This window comes from Gorilla gorilla, chromosome 11 (genome assembly GCF_029281585.2).
Source record: "Gorilla gorilla gorilla isolate KB3781 chromosome 11, NHGRI_mGorGor1-v2.1_pri, whole genome shotgun sequence".
NCBI classification, from domain to species: Eukaryota; Metazoa; Chordata; class Mammalia; order Primates; family Hominidae; genus Gorilla; species Gorilla gorilla.
Window position 1 is genome coordinate 103,805,884 of NC_073235.2, and position 23,322 is coordinate 103,829,205.

The 23,322-nt window shown below is 42.5% G+C and overlaps 1 protein-coding gene across 6 annotated transcripts in view; it reads left to right on the plus strand.

Annotated features, from left to right (window-relative positions):
- The window catches only part of CASP10 (caspase 10), a 38,906-nt gene that overhangs the window by 6,406 nt on the left and 9,178 nt on the right, over positions 1 to 23,322 (plus strand). For 2 of the 6 annotated variants that reach the window (XR_008677429.2, XM_019021821.3), the window contains exons 4-9: positions 3,688 to 3,823; positions 6,542 to 6,648; positions 14,471 to 14,507; positions 16,621 to 16,712; positions 18,810 to 18,918; positions 19,802 to 20,294. Coding sequence is in view for 3 of the 6 variants with exons in the window: in XM_019021821.3 (XP_018877366.1) it covers positions 3,688 to 3,823; positions 6,542 to 6,648; positions 14,471 to 14,507; positions 16,621 to 16,712; positions 18,810 to 18,918; positions 19,802 to 20,294 (974 nt within the window). In the remaining 3 variants the exon portion in view is untranslated. The remainder of the gene's footprint in view (positions 1 to 3,687; positions 3,824 to 6,541; positions 6,649 to 14,470; positions 14,508 to 16,620; positions 16,713 to 18,809; positions 18,919 to 19,801; positions 20,295 to 23,322) is intronic. The other 4 variants (XR_008677430.2, XM_063695087.1, XR_008677431.2 and 1 more) reach the window with 2 other exon arrangements.

The window sequence follows — 23,322 nt, forward strand, 5'->3', positions numbered from 1 at the left end:
CTCACTTGGTCATCCAGGCTGGAGTTCAGTGGTGTGATCTTGGCTCACTGCAACCTCTGCCTCCCAGGTTCAGGTGATTCTCCTGCCTCAGCCTCCTGAATATCTGGGATTACAAGCAGGCACCACCATGCCTGTCTAATTTTTGTATTTTTAGTAGAGACAGGGTTTCATTTGGCCAGGCTGGTCTCAAATTCTTGACCTCAAGTGATCTACCTGCCTCAGCCTCCCAAAGTGCTGGGGATTACAGGCATGAACCACTGTGCTTTGCCTAGTTATCCAGTTTTTAAGTTAATTGGTTTCTTATCATTCTCTGAAGGTGACCCATTACAAAATATATATAAATTTAAACTCATGGATTTAAACATATGTGAGGTGTTTCAATCTACTGCAATTATTATCCTTACTGAAGTTCAAACTGAGGCTGGGCATGGTGGCTCATGCCCGTAATCCCAGCACTTTGGGAGTCTGAGGTGGACAGGTCACTTGAGCCTCAGGAGTTTGAGACTAGACTGGGCAACATGACAAAACCCGGTCTCTACAAAAATTAGCTGGGTGTGGTGGCGTGCACCTGTAGTCCCAGCTCCTCAGGAGGCTGACATGGGAGGATCGCTCGAGCCCAGAGAAGTCAAGGCTGCAGTGAGCAATGGCTGTGCCATTGCACTCCAGCCTGGGTAACAGAGTGAGACCCTGTCTCAAAAAAATAGTTCAATTGTCCCATTTTTTCCCAGGGGATACATCTTCAGTTTGGTTCCTAAGTCATTTTGACATGACCTTAGTAGTCTTTGATGGCTTCTTTACTATCTGGCAAAAATATCCCAGGTTCATCTTGTATATTTTCTACCCAGTCCTGGAATCTCTCATTTCTCCCAAAAACCCTGACTTCTTTTAATGAGAGATGTCGTTTCAAGACCACAAACTCGATGCTGGCATGCTCATTGCTTTTGGGTAAATATATATACACACACTACATATATACACATATGTATACACACACACACACACACGACCTAAAGGTTCAGTAATTCTTGGAGAATTTTAAAAATCAGGCGATTTTGTTTTAGGGAATTCTTTTTTATAAAACATTGTAAGGATCTTCTGCTTTTGCCGTAAAATTTCAGTGCCCACATTTGCAGTGGTACAAAGCAATTACCTGCTCAAATGGTAGCATTATACCTTAAATACAGAATTTCTCAAAGTCAGAGGAGATTCCTGTAGTTTGACAAGCGCTCCAGGTGGTTTTGATAACGTTCTCTCCCAAGTTGGGGCATCCGCTCACAAATTTTCCAGTGTCTAGGTTTATACATAAAATGAGACCACTTTTTATTGTTATACCCCGTCCTATGTTAGGGACTCTCTGAACAATATGAGGTGGCGGGTGAGGGACGAGAGAAAGGTCGTTTGTTAAAGCAATCTCTGATATTCGAAACACTGAGTGTTAGTTTTCAAACAAGAAAAGCTGGAAAATGTTTTTTTTTTCCTCTTTTGTTTGCACAGGTTCTAGAACTCTACTTGAAGGCATCTGTGGCTGCAGAATTATTATTATTATTATTATTATTATTATTATTATTTTTAGACAGAGTTTCACTCTTGCTGCCCAGTCTGGAGTGCAATGGTGCCATCTCGGCTCACTGCAACCTCTGCCTCCTGGGTTCAAGTGATCCTCCTGCCTCAGCCTCCCGAGTAGCTGGGATTACAGGTGCCCGCCACCACACCCAGCTAATTTTTGTATTTTTAGTAGAGGTGGGGTTTCACCATGTTGGCCAGGCTGGTCTTGAACTCCTGACCTCAGGTGATCCACCTGCCTCAGCCTCCCAAAGTGTTGGGATTACAGGTATGAGCCACTGTGCCTGGCCAGAATTATTTTTATGGTCAGAAGCATTCCAAACATTTCCCCTCTACTAAAATAGCTTTTAAATGATCAAATGCACATGTTCATGTGGCCAAATGATCTTGTTTTTCTCAGTACAACAGTAAAAGGAAACATAACTGTGCTTAACTGTGGCATGGAATTGTGATATTACCAGGTCAAATTCAGGAAAACCATATTTCCTCTTTGGATTCCAAATGATCTCAGCTTTTTTTTGTTGGGGGCGGGGTGGGGAGATCTCATTTTTCGTGTCAGAATTGTGGCTGAGTTACACACCTCAGATAATCCAGGTTGATCTGTATTGGATTTTGCAATCAGACCAGCCTTTGGAAGTGTGTAAAGGACAGTCTCTAAGCAACACAGATGTTTCCACACCAAGGCTCAGTGAGGCTGCATTATCTGCAACTGCAATTGCAAAAGACCTTATCACAGAAATAAATTACTTACCCGCCATTGGAAAAGGGCCTGAACACCCCTCAGCCAAAACGGAAAGGTTCTAAATTCTTACGGTCTCTCTGGGGAAACACAAATAACCTTGCCTTTGAGGGGCATTCTGGGCTTTCTCTTTGATAGCTTTCATAGAAATGTAAGCAGTATAGCTGGCCTACACATATCCTGAGAGATCTCACAACTGTCAGGAAATCCGTTCTCAGCACAGCAATCAGCATACAACATTGAGTCTAAAGGAAACCACACCTGAACTTACTCTTTAACAAAAAAGCAAAAAAAGAGCTTTCAGAGGTTTGCTGCTAGTATTTGCCAGAGTGGTGTTAAACTAATGTCCAGGTCCCATTTAAGTATGTGCGTGTGTATGTGTGTGATGTACTAAACATCTAATAAACTTTTAGAAAATATAATGAATTTCCGTAATTGCTTCTGGAATCACATCTTAGCCCTTTATTCCTCCTGGTAGGATGCTGTCAAGACATGAGTTTCTGGCCTGGCAGGGTGGCTCATGCCTGTAATCCCAGCACTTTGGGAGGCCAAGGCAAGCAGATCACCTGAGGTCAGGAGTTTGAGACCAGCCTGGCCAACATGGTGAAACCCATCTCTGTTAAAAATACAAAAATTAGCTGGATGTGGTGGCATGAGCCTGTAATCCCAGCTACTCAGGAGGCTGAGGCAGGAGAATGGATTGAATGGAGGTGGAGGTTGCTTTGAGCTGAGATTGCACTACTGCACTCTAGCCTGGGAGACAGAGTGAGAGACTCCATCTCAAAATAATAATAATAATAACAATAATAATAATAATAATAATAATGGCTGAATTGTGATTTTTTGTTTCAGAAAATTCTTTTTCTTTTAAAATACCAAATACAAAATTCTTTTGAAACATTTTCCCCTCATTTCTTTGTTGTCCCTCTTTTGCTGACTTCCTAATCAGTATCATTTAAAGCTGTGACTTAGAGTTCAGTGGTTAATAACATAGACTTTGGCATCAGATTGTACCAGCTCTGCCATTAATTAGCTTTGTGACCTTCGGCAAGTTACTGGAATTTCTTTGTGCCTCAATTATTTCATCTTTAAAATGGGGATTATAATAGTATCTACTTATTCAGTTGTTGTGCTGTTAATATACAGCAAGCACTGTCCCTGTTGCATAGAGTTATATATATATTTGGTATCTGGTATTAATATAGATTGTATACAGATTTGCTTGGTAATGCCTCTTCCCCTACATTTCTGAGCAACTTGAGGGCAGATACTGTTATATCTTATTTATCAGTGCAAAACCTAGTGCCTACTGGCCATGCAGATAACATTTGAGTGAGTGGATAATCAATAGGCAAGTAAATGTAACTCTATTGATTCTCTTGTAGACTTCCCTAAGTTTCCTGGCATTTCTAGAGAAACAAGGTAAAATAGATGAAGATAATCTGACATGCCTGGAGGACCTCTGCAAAACAGTTGTACCTAAACTTTTGAGAAACATAGAGAAATACAAAAGAGAGAAAGGTAAGTAGCTTGTGATTGCTAACTTGGACCAGACCATGGAAATTCTTAAACCAATTGGCCATGCATGATGTTTTGTTTATTTGTTTTGTTTTGTTTTGTTTTGAGGCAGAGTCTCACTCACTCTGTCACCCAGGCTGGAGTGCAGTGGTGTGATCTTGGCTCACTGAAACCTCCGCCTCCCGGGTTCAAGTGATTCTTCTGCCTCAACCTCCCGAGTAGCTGGGATTACAGGAGCCTGCCACCACGCCTGGCTAATTTTTGTATTTTTAGTAGAGACAGGGTTTCACCATGTTGGCCAGGCTGGTCTCGAACTCCTGACCTCAAGTGATCCACCCACCTCGGCCTTTCAAAATGCTGGGATTATAGGTGTGAGCCACCATGCCTGGCCCGTGCATGATGTTTACTCATCATTCTGATAATATTCTGCTAGGAAAGCCAGAAATCTTCCCCTTTGTTCATTCAACACATATTGGTTGAGTTCATATTTTGTACCAGGCACTGTTTTAGAAGTTGGGGATATAGCAAAGTACAGAGCAAAGCTCCTGCCCTCTTGCAACTTATATTCCAGTGCAGGGAAGTAGTTTTAGACAAATGTCTTTTTCTGATTCTAATATGGGAGTGAGAGTACAGGGAATTGTTTTAAATAACATGAAAAAGAAGGCAGGATAGCATGGGGTGAGAGTGGACTTTATAGAGTCGGATTGCCAGGACTCCACTTACTAGTGGTGCAGTGGTACTTTTTTGGCTTTTCTATGTCTCACTTTCCCTATCTGTAAAGTGGTCATAATAATTGTACCTACCTCCTAGGTTTTTGTGAGGATTGAATGAGATAATTTCTGTAAAATGCATGTCTGGCATGGAGTAAGCATTCTATACATGTGGCTATTATGGCTCTCTCAGAGAGAAAAGTCATAAAGACTTCACATTCTCAGAAACTACTATCAAAAAAGAACTTTATTTTCTTGTGTGTGTGTGTGTGTGTGTGTGTGTGTGTGTTTTAAGTCTGTCTGATAAAGGTAGTTCTGCTGTGATATTTTATACAGGTAGAAGCACAAGGCAAAAGTCAAACCTGGCTGCCTTACCACATGTCAATACGCTAAATATCTGTGTTTTTCTGAGTTCATTTCTCCACCGTTAAACAAGCGCTATACATAAAAACTCATGAGTGTATTCATGAAACTTTTATGCCACACCCTTAATTTAGTTCAGTGAGTGACTCTAGTGTGCAAATTTCTTGGTTGAAAATGAAACTAGCTAAGAGGAAATGTCTGTCTAAGAATTTGGTTAACACAGAATGAGTTGAGGAGCAAAATATACTGTTGTCAAATTGATAAAATCTCAAACAATAAAATGATGAATAAATGCATAATTTAAGTTATGAAGAATAAAAACAGTTCTTTCTATCATCAAATTATCAAATGAGAAATAAAAAGCAGAAGGTTGATATGGAAAGAATATTTGAAATCCTCACATGAGCTCTGAGTTTTTTTCTAAACACATTGTCATTTTTCTGTAATGCCATATCCCATATAAAATAAACATAGGGCAAGTGGTCATATTATTCTGGATATTTAAATTCTAAAGAAGACACACTAGTTTCTATGTAGTTGATTACATTTGCCTCAGTGAGTCTTGAAGACTGAGCTTTGTTTTTTTTATTTTTATTTTTTGAGACGGAATCTCTCTCTGTTGCCCAGGCTGGAGTGCAGTAGTGTGATCTTGGCTCACTGCAAGCTCTGCCTCCCAGGTTCACACCATTCTCCTGCCTCAGCCTCCCAAGTAGCTGGGACTACAAGTGCCTGCCACCACGCTCGGCTAATTTTTGTATTTTTAGTAGAGATGGCATTTCACCATGTTAGCCAGGATGGTCTCGATCACCTGACCTCATGATCAGCCTGCCTCGGCCTCCCAAAGTGCTGGGATTACAGGTGTGAGCTACCACGCCCGTCTTGAGCTTTGTTATTTTTATTTTTATTTTTATTTGAGCTGGAGTCTTGCTCTGTCACCCAGGCTGGAGTGCAGTGGCATGATCTTGGCTCACTGAAACCTCCGCCTCCCGAGTTCAAGCGATTCTTCTGCCTCAGCCTCCTGAGTAGCTGGGATTACAGACGCCCGCCACCATGCCCAGCTAATTTTTGTATTTTTAGTAGAGATGGGGTTTCACCACTTTGGCCAGGCTGGTCTCAAACTCTTGACCTCAAGTGATCTGTGCGGGGATTACAGGCGTGAGCCACTGCGCCTGGTCCAGGACTGAGCTTTATATCAGCAGAGTTCTAGTTTTGATTTTTCTTTTCTACAACCTACCTGTGTGTGATCTCTTTTGGGTGTCAGTCATTATTGATATTTTAATATTGACTTTCTTTAATTCTAAAAGTTTGAGCCTAATTCTGCTGTTAAGATGAAAGACTAAAGGACTAAAAAGAGTAGGTGTGCAGACTTTAGACTTTTCTGTAAGTGTGTGTGATCCAAAGTCCAAGCTAGGATACTGGTTTTATTTAAGGACCACCTGGCTAACTTTCTAAGTTGTCTTGAGCCTTGGTGTTTGCTTCAGTATTTTTTTTTTTTTTTTTTTTGAGACGGACTCTTACTCTGTCCCCAGGCTGCAGTGCAGTGGGGCAATCTTGGCTCACTGCAACCTCCGCCTCCTGGGTTCAAGCAATTCTCCTGCTGCTAGTCAGAAGGTGATTTTTATTTTTCTGTCTGTGATTTTATTTTCAGCTGTCCAGATAATGACACCTCCTGTAGACAAGGAAGCCGAGTCGTATCAAGGAGAGGAAGAACTAGTTTCCCAAACAGACGTTAAGACATTCTTGGAAGCCTTACCGGTAGGTTCAGTGGTGTGCTGGTCAATGCTTAATAACCGGCTCCACCCTCCAACCTCCCCTCCCCCCTACCCCAAAAAAGAAAAAGAGAGAGAGGCCCCGGTTTGTACCATTTACTGTAAATGCTCTCACCATGGTGATTGCAAGTAAACAACATGATATCAACCAGAGTGCACATTTTCTGAAAATTTAACAATTGGCTGACATTAGCTGACTAGTGAGAGCTAGTTAGTTTGAGTTCTCGCTAGTTAGTTTGAGCTGACTCCACACACCCCTGAGTTGCTCTGAAATGGTTCCTCTGTTCTTATCTGTGGGATGCAATTAGAGCCAGCTTTAGGGACATATAATCTATGGAGCACAGGGCGTCTGATAGTAATTCCAGAGTTCAAGTACAGAGCTTTTGTTTAATGCTCTGCTGTTACTGTTTTGAAATTCTTAATGTATTGAACAAGAGGTTTGCCAAGCATGTAGCTGGCCAACCCAGAGGGCAAGGGTTTCTGGTTTCTGTGGTGCTCAGCTCTGAAAGGATGGGTGGAAGGGGAAACGTTGGGAGAATTTGCAGTCTGTTCCTCACCATGCGATCATGATCCTTGGGAGATATGTGACAGTCTTCCCTGGGATTTGTGGTTCTTCCAGCAGACTTGGGTAATTTCTTTGCCAACATCTGTCAGCATCAATGAAGTTAGCTTGGTCTGGGAAATGTTTTGTTTTTGTTTTCAACTGTGATAAAATACACATAACAAAATTTACCATCTTAATCAATTTTAAGTATACAGTTCAGTAATGTTAAATACCTTCACATTGTTGTGCAGACATTACCACCATCCATCTCCAGAACTTTTTCATCTTCTTTTAGTAAAACTTTGTACCCATTAAACAATAACTTCTCATTTTCTCCTTCCCTCCAACCCCTGGAAACCACCATTCTACTTTCTCTCTCTATAAATTTGACTTTTCAGGGTACCTCATATAAGTAGAACCATACAATATTTGTTCTTTTGTGACTAGCTTATTTCACTTAGTGTGAAGTCTTCAGGGTTCATCCAAGTTTTCGCATATCTCAGAATTTCCTTCCTTTTTAAAGGCTGAATAATATACCACTGTGTGTATATACAGTAAGTCCTCACTGAAAAGGTTGATAGATTTTTGGAAACTGAATTTAAGTGATAGCATACTGTATAATGTATTTATTTTTATTTAAAATTTTTTTTTATAGAGATAGGGTTTTGCTATGTTGCCCAGGCTGTTCTCAAATTCTTGGACTCAAGCAATCCTCCCGCCTTATCCTCCCAAAGTGCTGAGATTACATCCATGTACCACCACGCCCAGCCACATACCATATAATGAAACCAATTTTACCATAGGCTAATTGATATAAACAAGAGTTGGCCGGGCGTGGTGGCCCACACCTCCAATCCCAGCACTTTGAGAGGCCAAGGCAGGCGGCTTACTTGAGGCCAGGAGTTCAAGACCAGCCTGGCCAACATAGCGAAACCCCATCTCTACTAAAAATACAAAAATTAGCCAGGTGTGGTGGTGCACGCCTATAATCCCAGCTACTCGGGAGGCTGAGGCACAAGAATAGCTTGAACCTGGGAGGTGGAGGTTGCAGTGAGCTGAGATTGCATCACTGCACTCCAGCTTGGGCAACAGAGTGAGACCCTGTCTCAAAAAACGATAACAAAAAGCCCTAAGAGTTAAGTTTCTATAGCATACAGTTCGTTGTTTCACTTAAAGGCGGAGTTACCAAGAACCTACTGATGACTCTGAGTGAGGACTCACTGTATTACATTTTGTTGTCCACTCATCCATTGATGGACTCTTGGGCTGCTGCCACCTTTTGACTATTTTTAATAACGCTGCTGTGAATGTTGGTGTAAAAATATCTCTTTGAAATGCTGCTTTCAATTCTTTTGGGTTTGTACCCATAAGTGGAAATGGTGGATTATATAGTCATTCTATTTTCAATTTTTTGAGGAACCTTCATTCTATTTTCCACAGTGACTGTACCATTTTACATTTCCACCAACTGTGCACACATCCTCAGCAACACTTCCTCACCAAGACGTATTATTCTCTTTCATTTTTGATAGTAGGCATCCTAATGGAAGTGAGGTCCTATTTCACTGTGGTTTTGATTTGCTTTCTTTAATGACTAGGGCTGTCGAGCATCTTCTCATGTGCTTTTGGCCATTCGTATATCTTCTTTAGAGAAATGTCTGTCCAAGTCCTTTGTTCATTTTCTAATTCGGTTGTTTGTAGAAGTTTTATTTTTAATTCTTTTTTTTTTTTTTTTGAAACGGAGTCTCACTCTGTCGCCCAGGCTGGAGTGCAGTGGCAGGGTCATGGCTCACTGCAACCTCTAACTCCCAGGTTCAAGCGATTCTCCTGCCTCAGCCTCCCAAGTAGCTGGGATTACAGGCGCGCATCAACACACCTGGCTAATTTTTGTATTTTTTAATAGAGACAGGGTTTCACTATGTTGGCCAGGCTGATCTCGAACTCCTGACCCCAAGTGATCTGCCTACTTTGGCCTCCCAAAGTGCTGGGATTACAGGTGTGAGCCACTGTGCCCGGCCTTTATTTTTTAATTCTTTTTTTTTTTTTTTTTTTTGAGACTGAGTCTTGCTCTGTCCCCCAGGCTGGAGTGCAGTGGCTCAATCTCAGCTCACTGCAAGCTCCGCCTCCCAGGTTCACACCATTCTCCTGCCTCATCCTCCCAAGTAGCTGGGACCACAGGCGCCCGCCACCACGCCTGGCTAATTTTTTGTATTTTTAGTAGAGACGGGGTTTCACCGTGTTAGCCAGGATGGTCTCAGTCTCCTGACCTCGGGATCCACCCGCCTCAGCCTCCCAAAGTGCTGGGATTACAGGCGTGAGCCACCGCGCCCGGCCTATATTTTATTCTTAAAAATTCCTTTATGGCTTCTTTACTATTGTCATGGTGTGATATTTTTACAGTTACAATTTTTAGATTTAAAAATAATTTCAATTTTATAGAAAAGTTGCAAGAATGTGAATAATACAAAGAATACCTATGTACTGTTTTCCTAGATTTACCTACCTGTTGTTGATGTTTTACCCCATTTGCTTTATTATTTTTGTGCATTTACTCACACTTGCTCTCTTTCTCCCTTTCTCTCCACACACACATAATTTTTGTCTGAACTTTTTGAGAGTAAGTTGCATACATCATGGCCTTTCACTCCTAAATATTTTGGTGTGTATTTCCTAATAATAAGGATATTCTTTTACAGAACTATAACACAATTATCAATGCCAGTAAAGTTATGTTAATATAATACTTTTATCAAATCAATGGTCCATATTCCAAGTTTGTCTGTTGAACCCAATAATGTCCTTGACAGTTTTTAAACCATCTAGTACAAAATTCCACATAGGATCCTATATAAATGCAACACAAGGCTGGGTACGGTGGCTCACACCTGTAATCCCAGCACTTTGGGAGGCCAAGGTGGGAAGACCACTTGAGGCCAGGAGTTCAAGGTGAGCCTGGGCAACATAGTGAGACCCTCTCTAAAAGAAAATAATAAAAATTAAAAATACAATATAATACAATACAATATTGTATTTAGTTGTCATGATCCTTTAGTCTCCTTTAATCTTTTTTTTTGAAACTGAGTCTCACCCTGTCACCCAGGCTGAAGTACAGTGGCATGATCTCGGCTCACTATAACCTCCACCTCCCAGGTTAAAGCAATTCTTGTGCCTCAGCCTCCCAAGTATCTGAGATTACAGGCGTGCACCACCACATTCGGCTAATTTTTGTATTTTTAGTAGAGATGGCGTTTCACCATGTTGGCCAGGCTGGTCTCGTACTCCTGACCTGAGTTATCTGCCTGCCTCAGCCTCCCAAAGTGCTGGGATTACAGGTGTGAGCCACCATGCTTGGCATAGTCTCCTTTAATCTTGAACATTTCTACAACTTTTATGACATTTAATTTCCTCTTTTATGCCATTGAGACTTTTGAAGAATGCAGTCACTCCTCCCACCTTTCATTAAATAGAATTTTCCTTATCTTTGGTACATGTGGTGTTTCCTCATAATTAGATTCAAGCCGTACGTTCTGGCCAGAATATCACAGAAGTGATGTTGTGTCTTTCTCAGGGCATCCCATCTGGAAATACATCATGTCCATCTGCCCCCCTATTCGTGATGCTAATTTTGATTATTTGGTCAATATATTTTCTGATATTATCACTCTGCAGTTAATTTTATATAGTTACTATTTTTTCCCCACACAATTAATAAGCAAGTGCTGGAGAGACATTTTAAGATTCTGTAAATATCCTGCTGCACATGAAAAGTTTCCCCCTAGATTGAGCGTCCGCTGATGATTCTTGTGTGATCCAGCATTTACTACGTTGGTTGTAAAACAATGCTTTTCTGACTCCAGTATTCTCTCCACATTCGTAAGTTGGCTCTCAGCATTCTACTGTAAAGAAGCACCCTCCTTTCTCCCAAGGAAGGTGTTTTTGTTTTTTTAAATGAAGGAGACCGTGGAAACTCGCCAGATGACCTGTAGCTCCTGGAGCTTGGCAAAGGCTGGGCAAACGCCCACCTGAAGACTATGCAGGCAATCAGGACATGACAGAGCCGGGAGAGGCCTGCTCTGCGGCTCTTCCCTGAACCTCATTCAGCAGGTGGAGGTATTTAGGCATTTGAGGGAATCTCAGCTTTGGGAGGCCACTTTGTAAGTGATCTTAAGAGATTAAGTACATCCTTAATTAAAATAAATGGTAACACCTCCGCCTGCTTGCTGTGAGTTTATTCATTTGGATTCCCCATCTCCCCCAATGGGAAATAACACAGAATTATAAAATCTGTGTTATATATAACACAGAATTATAAAAGATTATAAAATCTTAAATTGGCTTCTTTTCTCTAGGAAAATAGCCCTTGATTCAATTAATTCCAATCCTAGAAAAGCGCCTAGATATCTGATTGAGGTATTGAGGGAGAGAGGCTGCTCCCCTTGATTCTTTTACTGTAATCCAATTAAAGCAACATTTATGGGCCAACTCCCTGGCCATGGGCACAGCTTTGTTTAGAGAGTTGCAAATCCATTCCCACCTCCCCGCTCCCCCAGAAGCTCTTTATTATTTTATTTTATTTATTTATTTTTTTGAGATGGAGTCTCGCTCTGTCACCCAGGCTGGAGTGCAATCTCGGCTCGATGCAACCTCAGCCTCCCGGGTTCAAATGATTCTCATGCCTCAGCTTCCCTAGTAGCTGGGATTACAGGCACCCGCCACCATGCCTGGCTAATTTTTTTTGTATTTTTAGTAGAGACAGGATTTCACCATGTTGACTTAAGGTGATCCACCCTCCTGAGTCTCCCAAAGTGCTGGGATTACAGGCATGAGCTATTGTGCCTGGCCATCCCAGAAGCTCTTTAAAATGTGGTTTTCCAGCACTGACATTTTAGGATTCCCTAATTCTAAGTTAAATTGTCAGCTAAATATAACTCTTCCCACCCACTTTTTCAACTTGTTTTGTGCTCAGATACTGACATGCATGTAGAAACACACACACACACACACACACACACACACACACGATTCTGCTCGTTGTCTTTGAGAAATTCAGTGGTTTCTAAAGGGGCATGGCTCAGCTGTGGCCTCTGAAGCGCTGTGGTTCCGCTGACATGGGATGATAACTTGGCCACGGCCACATGCAGTAGGGGGATAGTTGTGGCAGTACTAGAAGTGCAAGGGGGACTGGGGCACAGCATCTCACGTGTTTTCAGAGACTTTTAAGGTTGGAAGGTGTCTTGAAAGTTATCTGGGCAGCCCTTTCCCTCTCCATCAAGTGATGAATAAAATAAAACTTGGTGAAACATCTCATGTTTCTTAAGCACCTGAGGATTTTTTTTTTTAATTTAAAAGAACACTGCCAATAATTGGACTCAATGAGAAGGAACTCTCATTGAATTTTAAGCAACATCTCCTAATATGTTTAAAAATTAAGTTGATTTTTTTCTCAGCCCCCTGCAACTTCAGCCTCCCAGGTTCAAGTGATTTTCCTGCCTCAGCCTCCTGAGTAGCTGGGATTACAGGCATGTGCCACCGCACCCAGCAAATTTTTTGTATTTTTAGTAGAGATGGGGTTTCGCCATGTTGGCCAGGCTGGTCTCGAAGTCCTGACCTCAGGTGATCCACCTGCTTCGGCTCCCAAAGTGCTGGGATTACAGGCGTGAGCCACCGTACCCGGCCAAATCGATTTTTTTGAGTGTGGCATAAGGTTTTCTTAAGGAGAGGCATGTCTCTCTATGGAGGAGACTTAACACCTGCTTCTTTATAAGGCCTTATTGGACCCCTCTTGAAAACAATCAAAAGAAGTTGAAAGATGATTCAGTGTGGCCAGGCTGTGGGACATTCACTCATTCATTCATTCCTCTCTGACATAGAGACTTGAGAGGTGTCAACAGAGGATGCAACATTCTCAGGAGAAGAAAGGCAGATTAGACCTTAAAGCTTTTTTCTAGTCCCTGTTCTGGCTGACTTTATCAGCCAAGGGAAGAACAAATCAAGGAAAGCCAGGGCCTGGAGGGGCTGGGCAGAGCCTGCTGCTGTGTCTGCATTGCCCCTAGTCCCAGAAGACTCACTCAACTGCTGGACAAAACCAGAAGGCAGTCTGGCCAGGCCCTTGTCTGCCGCTTAGAAGAAATCTAGGATTCTACAGGAAAGGAACAGTGGCTTATGAAAAGAAAGGCAGGAAGCCTTTTGGAAAGTGAAGCTAAGCCTCCTTTGCATTTGTTCCCGCAGAGCTGGGGGAACAGCTCTTCCCCAACACCTTGGTCAGGTCCCCTTGGGGGCTTTCTGCTGAAGGCTGACAGCTGAGAGTCATAGGGGGAAGGGGGTGATGGTGAATGGGGAGGAGGGTACAGAAAAGACAGGGTCTTAGACTTTGTTTTAATTTTGTATTTAATTATATAAAACATTAATGTATGCCCAAGGTAGTGCATCCTTGCCTCTCCTCCCCACCTCGATTACCATTTTTATTTGTTTTTTGATTTATCTTATTACTTTTGAAAAAAATCCAACGTGTATCTTCCCTTTATTATAAAAGAGGTAGTGCACTCAAATACCATTTCACTTTACTTTCTCCATATGACAGCATCCCCTGGAGAAGGGTATAGAGGCTGTCCTTGGCATCTTACTCCACTATGTGGACATACCACAGCTTTTTCAATCACTTCCTATTGGTGGACATTAGGCTATTTCCAGTCCTTAGTGTAAATAATGCTGCAATGAGTAAGTACCCTTGAGCATATGTCACACTGTATTTTTGCCAGTGCGTCTTTGTGAACCTTCTCCTTTGGATGGAGAGAGGTGGTTCTCTTCCCATTTCCTGCCAATGAACTTTTCTTTTTTTTTCTTTTTTTTTTTTTTTTTTGAGACAGAGTCTTGCTCTGTCACCCAGGCTGGAGTGCAGTTGCGCAATCTCGGCCCACTGCAAACTCTGCCTCCCAGGTTCAAGTGATTCTCCTGCCTCAGCCTCCTGAGTAGCTGGGATTACTAGCATGTGCTACCACACCCGGCTAATTTTTTTATTTTTAGTAGAGGTGGGGTTTCACCATGTTAGTCAGGCTGGTCTTGAACTCCTGACCTCAGGTGATCCACCTGCCTTGGCCTCCCAAAGTGCTGGGATTACAGGCATGAGCCACCGCAACCGGCCCAATGACCTTTTCTGTGGCTGTGGATTAGACATCTGTCCTTCCCTGCATCAAGTCTAGTTTTTGTTCCTCATCCTAACTATGTGAATTTCCTATGTTTCATGCCCTCCTTTCTTTTTTCTCAGCAGGAGTCCTGGCAAAATAAGCATGCAGGTAGTAATGGTAGGTATTTCTAATATACTTTTTACAACTTAGATCGGTATGGTAGGGATAGACATATTTGATATATACCAAGGAATTCAAGGTGACTTGGAAGAGAAGCTTTATAAATAATGAATAATTCATTTTTTATTCCAATTCAAGGCAAGACATTGAATGCATGGATTGTACTAGGCTTTTCTATGGCAGTATGGAGAGGGCTGGGTGGTTTCTGCTCTGAATGCCTAGTATAGCAGATTCTAGGGACTGCAGGCGGCTGTTCTCCCTCCACCCTTCAGAATTAGGCCACCCTCTGTGCAGCAGAAACAGCCCCCAGCAGGGCTGAAGCCTTCAGGCCAGTAGTGACAGCAGAATGTGCAGTCTGGGTGCGTGTCCTCTATGGAGTGGTTCCAGATGTTGCTTCAGAGGGAGAGAAGAAGCAAGAGGAGGGACTTGAGGATGGTGTGTTTAGTTCCCTGAATCCCTGCCCAGAAACCATAACCTTAGGAAAATATTCCAGAATCTGCCATCAGGTTAAACTGCTTATGAACAAACAGGCTTTGGCGAAGTCTTTCTCTGGTATGTAAAGTTTGTCACAGACCATTCCTCATTTTTTTTTTTCTGGAAAATTATCCTTCAGAGTCCAAGACACACAGCTTTGCTAGCAATTTGTCTTTTTGCCTAACACGGAGGTTGTGTGCTATGATGTTGGTGACATTGACCAGGTCACCATTATTAAGCACTTGTCACGTACTAGGCACTGTTCAGAGAGATTTCAGGGATTATATCATTTATTCCTCCATTCACTGGAGGTAGGTAATACTGTTATTCTCACTAATGATGAGGAAACCGAGACCCATGAAATCTAGTGCTTTGCACTGCAGCTAAAAGGCACCGCAGCTAAAAAGAAGTGAAGCTGGGATTTGAACGCAGCTGTCTGATTCCAGAGCTTACTCTCCTAAGGCCAGGCTCTCCCACTGTCTATTTATGTGAGCTCGGGTGACTGCTTCACCCCTCTGAAGAATAAAGCAGTTTCTTTCAGCTTTACAATTCTGCGGTTCCAACATTTAGACGTGACTTCCCGTGGAGCATTACCTTCTCCCATGGTGAGGAGGAATTTATAGGTGCTCTGAGCCACTGAAGCTTGGATCCCTTTTGCTGTATTTTCTGGTCTGGGGAATATGGACTTGCTCAGCCTGAGGACTGACCCTTAGCAGTAGTTAATAACTAACTCATGCCCCAGAGACAAGGACAGAGTTTGGTGGGTTCTACTACAAACTTCCTGTGAGTGGAAAAAGAAAACTGTTTGATGTTACATTTTCCTGTTAGTGCCATGTGACAAATAATGCATTGCTGACTTTCTCTCTGTGATAGAGTCTTTTCCAGAGGAATCAGGGAGTTGGCAGGAACACTTCAAAGCAGTGTGATCCTCAGTCGATGCCCAACTAGAACTTTCTTTTTCCCCTCTTTTTTCTTTTCTTTTCTTTTTTTTTTTTTTTGAGACAGGGCCTCACTCTGTTGCCTAGGCTGGAGTGCAGTGGTGTACTCACAGCTCACTGCAGCCTTGACCTCTCGGACTCAGGTGATCCTCCCACCTGAACGTCCCAGGAAGCTGGGGCTATAGGCATGTGTCACCATGCCCAGCTAATTTTTTGTATTTTTTTTTCTAGAGATGGGGGTCTCACTAAGTTGTCCAGGCTGGTCTTGAACTCCTGGGCTCAAGCAATCAGCCCGTCTTGGCCTCCCAAAGTGCTGGGATTACAGGCATGAGCCACAACGCCCGGCCTCCCTCTTTTTCCTTCTCTAGGGAAGAGGTCCACCTAGCCTCTTTATATCCAGTGACATAAATGCTGACTCAATCCAACCATACTTGAGCTGGAACCCTTGAGCTGATCCAAGGGATCTTAATTAATTCCCCATCCAATCCCTGCCAGCAGCATAGTCTCCAACCCAGACAAAGCAAAGAAGAATGCGAAGACACATCAGTCTCTCCCATCAGGAAGGGCATGGTGGCTGAATTTGTCTCAGGAGGGCCTTGAGAGAAGCATAATTCTCCAGAATTAGATGCGAAAATTATCAGTGAAGAAATCTAAGTGCTTGGGGAAGATATTTGGAGTCTGAGTACCTCTCTTTCTAGGTAACAGAGCCACAAATGGTGCACCAAGCCTGGTCTCCAGGGGGATGCAAGGAGCATCTGCTAACACTCTAAACTCTGAAACCAGCACAAAGGTCTGGATGGTTTCTTTTTTTCCTTTTTTAATAAAAAATTTTTTTTCCCAAATTTAATCAAAAGGATGGTTTCTTTAGGGGCTCTCTCCCTAGGGTCTGGCCTTCGATGATTTTAAGGGCTCCGAGCTGTTTGTTTCCGACTTGTTTCTCCCTCTCTCTGTAATTATCTCTGTTCTTCCCACCTTTTTCTGTATCAATCAGAAGTGATTGATCCCTTTGACTATGGAGGAAATGCTGTTGCACTTTGAGTCATGCATACCCTTTGGGTTATTTCTGGAGAGGGGTAGTTTCTTTTCTTATCCATTGAAGCCACTTGTTTTCTGCTTGGATAAAGATGTACCACGATTTCAAGGATGATTTTAGCTGCACAGAAGCTCTGCTAAAGCCAGCTCAGCTAATTTGCAATCACATGCTGTTTACAATAGCCTTAACAAATAATTGCACATATTTTTAAAATCCTACTGTGAAAATATATATACTGAATTTTAAAAATTGAATATACAGCCATCTTTATATACATATGAATATATGTCAGCCATCTTTATATATATATGAATATATATGTGTATATATATACTTTATTTATAAGTATACTTTATATATATACTTATATAGTAAGTGTATATATATACACACACACACATATATATATTCATATATATATATAAAGATGGCGGTCTCACTATGTTGCCCAGGCTTGTCCTGAACTCTCAGGCTCAAGGAATTCTCCTGCCTCAGCCACCCAAGTACCACCATGCCAGCTTGTATATTATTTTTATATTCAGAAATAAAATTACAAAAGAGATTTCCCTTTTTTGAAGGCATTAGATCACTCCAGAAAGGAACCATCTGACAAAAATCTTTGATATTTATGTTGTCTCATGAAATCCTTGTGTATGCTTTCTTCATTCATGTTGCTAATATGAAAGTGAAGATGCTTTTGCATAAACCCTGGGTTTGACAATATTAAAATATATATTCCATTTTCTTAACTGTCATGATTGAGCTTCTCCAGCCAAACCAGGTGAAGTCTGAATTTTAATCAGGATCTAGCATTTCACCTTGGAATTAATTAGCTAATTCCACACTAGGGCCAGGATCTTGAGAACTCTCTGCCTCTGATACTGGGAGTGGCATCTTGAAAGAAAGGAACTGTCTAATCTTTAGTGCAAATGAGATTTATCCTTTGTCCTGGGCTCTAGGACTTAAAAAAGAATCTTTGAAATTTTATTCAGATCACAATTGTGCAGTAAAAGTGAGTTGCAGAGTAGTCAGAATCCCCAGTTTTTCAATATGTGACTTCAGAAATAATGTGGCATAAATACCCCAAGGGGTTTAGACTAGAGTATAAAAACATGGTTTTGGACAGGCATGGTGGCTCATGCCTGTAATCCTAGCACTTTGGGAGGCTGAGGTGGGTGAATCACTTGAGGTCAGGAGTTCAAGACCAGCCTGGCCAACATGGTGAAACTCTACCTCAACCAAAAATACAAAAATTATCGGCTGGGCGCGGTGGCTCATGCCTGTAATCCCAGCACTTTGGGAGGCCGAGGTGGGCAGATCACAAGGTCAAGAGATCAAGACCATCCTGGCCAACATGGTGAAACCCCGTCTCTATTAAAAGTATAAAAATTACCTGGGCGTGGTGGCGGGCGCCTGTAGTCCCAGCTACTCGGGAGGCTGAGGCAGAAGACTCGCTTGAACCCAGGAGGCGGAGGTTGCAGTGAGCGGAGATCACGCCATTGCATTCCAGCCTGGGTGACAGAGCGAGACGCTGTCTCAAAAAAAAAAAAATTATCTGGGGGTGTTGGTGGGCACCTGAGGCAGGTGGATCCCTTGAATCCGGGAGGCAGAGGTTGCAATGAGCCGAGATCGCGTCACTCACTCCAGCGTGGGCAACAAGAGTGAGACTCCATCTCAAAACAACAACAACAGCAACAACAAAATAACAACAACCACAAAAACATGGTTTAAACAACTGGCATGGGGAGATACATCCTGCTCTTCCTCACAGTGGATTCATTGGAGTGGTTGGTTAGAAACACTTAAGGCCCTAAGATAAGGATTCCTACTAAGTGGCTCTATCTATTCTTCAAGAGGGCAGCTGTGTACAGGATGAATCGGAACCACAGAGGCCTCTGTGTCATTGTCAACAACCACAGCTTTACCTCCCTGAAGGACAGACAAGGAACCCATAAAGATGCTGGTAAGAACGTCTGGAATAGTTTATCAAATGCAAATTGGGGATCTTAAAATTATTTTTTATTTTCACATTTTCTTTCTGTGACTTTTATCTTCCATATACGTGTAAGGATGATATCATGTTTCTGAGCCTCTTATATATCCCTGGGGAGTCATCAGTCTGCTAAAGAGTGGCAAGAATCTTTGACCATTCACAGTTCTGAATAGAGGAGAGCATGTACTGGGGGAGAGCCTGCTGGATTGGCACGAGACAACCTGGGCGTGAGCTCCAGCTCCACCACTAACTAGGTGTGTGATCATGGGAGAGTCAAGAGACCTTGGCTTGTTCAACTGTGAAACAGGATGAAACACTGGCCACTGCCGATTCTCAGGACTGTTGTGACAACACTGGGTATTACGTGATAGGAGATTCATTGTAAGATTTTATGGTTATGAAAATAAAAATCATCCAAAGCTTTAGGCCATTTGCTGTGCAAATTTTGTAACTATTAGCATTGTTTCAGTTTTTTTTTTTCTTTGAGACAGAGTCTTGCTCTGTTGCCCAGGCTGGAGTGCAGTGGTGCAGTCCCAGCTCACTGCAACCTCTGCCTCCCAGGCTCAAGCCATTCTCGTGCCTCAGCCTCCCGAGTAGCAGGGATTACAGGCGTGAGCCACCACACCTGGCTATTTTTTGTGTTTTCAGTAGAGATGGGGTTTTGCCATCTGGCCAGACTGTTCTCAAACTCCTGACCTCAAGTGATCCGCCTGTCTCGGCCTTCCAAAGTGCTGAGATTATAGGTGTGAGCCACTGCGCCCGGCCTTGTTTCAGTTCTTCATTTTGTTTTGCATCATTTTATTATTTCCCCTTTCTCTCTCTCTCTCTCTTTTTTTTGTTTGTTGTTAAACAGAGATCCTGAGTCATGTGTTCCAGTGGCTTGGGTTCACAGTGCATATACACAATAATGTGACGAAAGTGGAAATGGAGGAGGTCCTGCAGAAGCAGAAGTGCAATCCAGCCCATGCCGACGGGGACTGCTTCGTGTTCTGTATTCTGACCCATGGGAGATTTGGAGCTGTCTACTCTTCGGATGAGGCCCTCATTCCCATTCGGGAGATCATGTCTCACTTCACAGCCCTGCAGTGCCCTAGACTGGCTGAAAAACCTAAACTCTTTTTCATCCAGGCCTGCCAAGGTGAAGAGATACAGCCTTCCGTATCCATCGAAGCAGATGCTCTGAACCCTGAGCAGGCACCCACTTCCCTGCAGGACAGTATTCCTGCCGAGGCTGACTTCCTACTTGGTCTGGCCACTGTCCCAGGCTATGTATCCTTTCGGCATGTGGAGGAAGGCAGCTGGTATATTCAGTCTCTGTGTAATCATCTGAAGAAATTGGTCCCAAGGTGAGAGCTCTTTTTTTTCTTCCATTTGTAATTAATTAGTTTTATTTATTTTTTATTTTACTCTCATTCAACACCTTTGGTAAGGGTGAGAGTTCTAAGTTGTTCTATCCATGTACCTGTTCATCCATCTGCCTACCCTCCTGTTTATCTATTTATCCATCTATCCACCCATTCATCTATCCATCCATCCATCTGTCCATCCATCCATCCATCCAGCAACCTTGTATTGAGTACCAGCCTGGACCTGGAAAGGAAGATACAGAGTTAAAAAAAGACAGAGTCCTTGCCCTCAGGTTGCTTACAAGCTAGAGGGATAGACAAACAAATAGATGGGGAAGGGCATCCCCAGCTGGTAAGTGCACATTGTGAAGTATAGGTGTTATGGGAACATGCAGAATGAGTACCTTGCCCAGATTTGAAGGATCAGAGGAGGCTTCTAGAAATGACAAATAGATGTTAGGTAAAGAATCAGGTGAAAGATGTGCTGGGCAGAGGGAATAGCATGAACAAAAGCATGGGGGCCTTTTATTTGTTCGTTTATTTATCACTCACTCCTATGTCCTGAGCACCTATGTGCTATCTTTGGACTTCTATTTGCCACTGCTCTGACAGCTTCCCTTCTGTCTCTGCCACATGCTGTCCTCTTGGCAGCTTTAGCCATACCTAGAGGCCATGGGCTCCTCCATGAAAACGTCTCCAAAGTTGCCATCTCTGGCCCACTCATCTCTGAATTCATGGGGGCAGAGACCCTGTTTCATTCAACTTTATATCCTCAGCCCCTGACCTGATATATTGTGAGCTTGTTAAACATTTGCTGGGCCAATGAATGACTTGCTTGAGCCTGTCTCATTGACATCCCGCTAGATATCCTACCTCTGTTTAGCCCTTGGACCTCACATTCAGCATGCATGTTTCTGAGCTCATCTTCCCAGCTCTCTCCAGGAGCTCCTACTCCTGAATTTCCATTTGAAGGAATGGCCATAGTGCTCTTCTGGGAATTCAGGATTGGAACCTTGAGTCAACTTTGCTTTTCTCTCTTCTTTACCAGCCCCTCCATTCTCATCACAGACATCAGAGGCTAATGTCTATGGCTTCAGGAACAAGGCAATATTTATTGAGAGCGTACTATGTGCTTACTGTACTGGGTGCCGAACTGGGGACAGGGGGTGCAACTGTGTACAAGAGAGACAAAATCTGCTCTCCAGGGAGCTAAAAGTCCAGTGAAGGAAGGACAGATAATAAAAATATAAGTGAATATTTAAATTATTATTATTTTAAAAATTCAACAATATTAAAAGGAGACAGTATACATGCATGATTAAGCAATGTATGGTTTTTTTTGGTACTCCAGAAATTTCTGTTATTTTTAATTGATACTTCATAACTACATATTTCAGGGTTATAATTTGATGTTTCAATACATATATGTGTTGTATAATGATCAAATCAGGGTAGTTAGTGTATCCATCACCTCATGCATTTATCATTTCTTTGTGGTGAGAACCTCTAAAAGCCTCTCTTGTAGCTATTTTGTAATATACAACACCTTACTGATTGATCGATTGATTTAAATATGGGATCTCACCATGTTGCCCAGGCTGGCCTTGAACTCCTAGGCTCAAGCAATCTTCCTGCCTTAGCCTTGTAAGTAGCTAGGATTATATGCTCAAACCACAGTGCCCAGCTCAGAATGCCTTACTGTTAACCATAGTCACCCCACTGTGCAACAGAACACCAGAGGTTATTTCTCCTATCTAATTGTAACTTTGTACCCATTGACTAACCTCCCATCTTTCCTTCCCTCCTTCCCTCTCTCATCTCTGTAATTGCTGTTCTAATCACTGCTTCTATGACATCAACTTTTTAAACAAAGATTCCACATGAGTGAGAACATGCAGATTTTTTCTGTGTCTTGCTTATTTCACTCTGGGCTCATTCATGTTGTCAGACATGTCAGGATTTTCTTTTTTTATGGCTGAATGGTATTCTGTCGTGTATAAATATCACATTTTCTTTATCCATATATCCATTTTTGGACCCTTAGGTTGATTCCATATCTTGGCTATTGTAAATAATGCTGCAGTAAACTGGGAGTGCAGATATCCCTCTGACATATTGATTGCATTTTCTTTGTCTATATACTTAGTATGGGGATTGCTGGATCATATAGTATTTTTATTTTTAATTTTATGAGGAACTGGCATACTATTTTCCATAATGGCTGTACTAATTTTCAATACCACCAACAGTGTGTAAGTGTTCCCTTTTCTCCAGATCTTTGCCAATATGTGTTTTCTTTTGTTTCTTCGATAATAGCCATTCTAACTTGAGTGAAGTAGCATCTCACTGTGGGTTTTTAATTTTAATTTTTATTTTTTTTTAGACAACATCTTGCTCTGTCAGGCTGGAGTGCAGTGGCGCAACCTCAGCTCACTGCAGCCTCTGCCTCCTACGTTCAAGCAATTCTTCTGCCTCAGTCTCCCGAGTAGCTGGGATTACAGGCATGTGCCACCACGCCTGGCTAATTTTTGTATTTTTAGTAGAGACAGGGTTTTACCACGTTGGCCAGGCTGGTCTGGAACTCCTGATCTCAAGTGATCCACCCACCTCAGCCTCCCAAAGTGCTGGTATTACAGGCGTCAGCCACGGCGCCCAGCTGTCACTGTGGTTTTGATTTGCATTTCCGTGATGATTAGTGATGTTGAGGGGTGGAAGCGGGTAAGTAGGAAAACTCCCACCACAACTATAGTGCTAGAGTGAAGTAGGGCTGAGACTGGGGTTGGGCCTTCCAAGGCGGAAGGAAGTCAGGGGTGGAGGCCAAGTTGGGCTGATTTTCCTGCTGCTGCTAAGAGAAAACCAATTAATGGAAGAAGGTTGGGGGTAGGGTTAAGGATAAGTATTTGTTGAGGCTCTCATGCATTGGATGATGAGAGGAATCATGCTATAGCTAAAATAAAGCCAATGTCACCAATGCGATTGTATAGAATTGCTTGGAGGGCTGCTGTGTTAGCATCTGCTTGGCCATGTC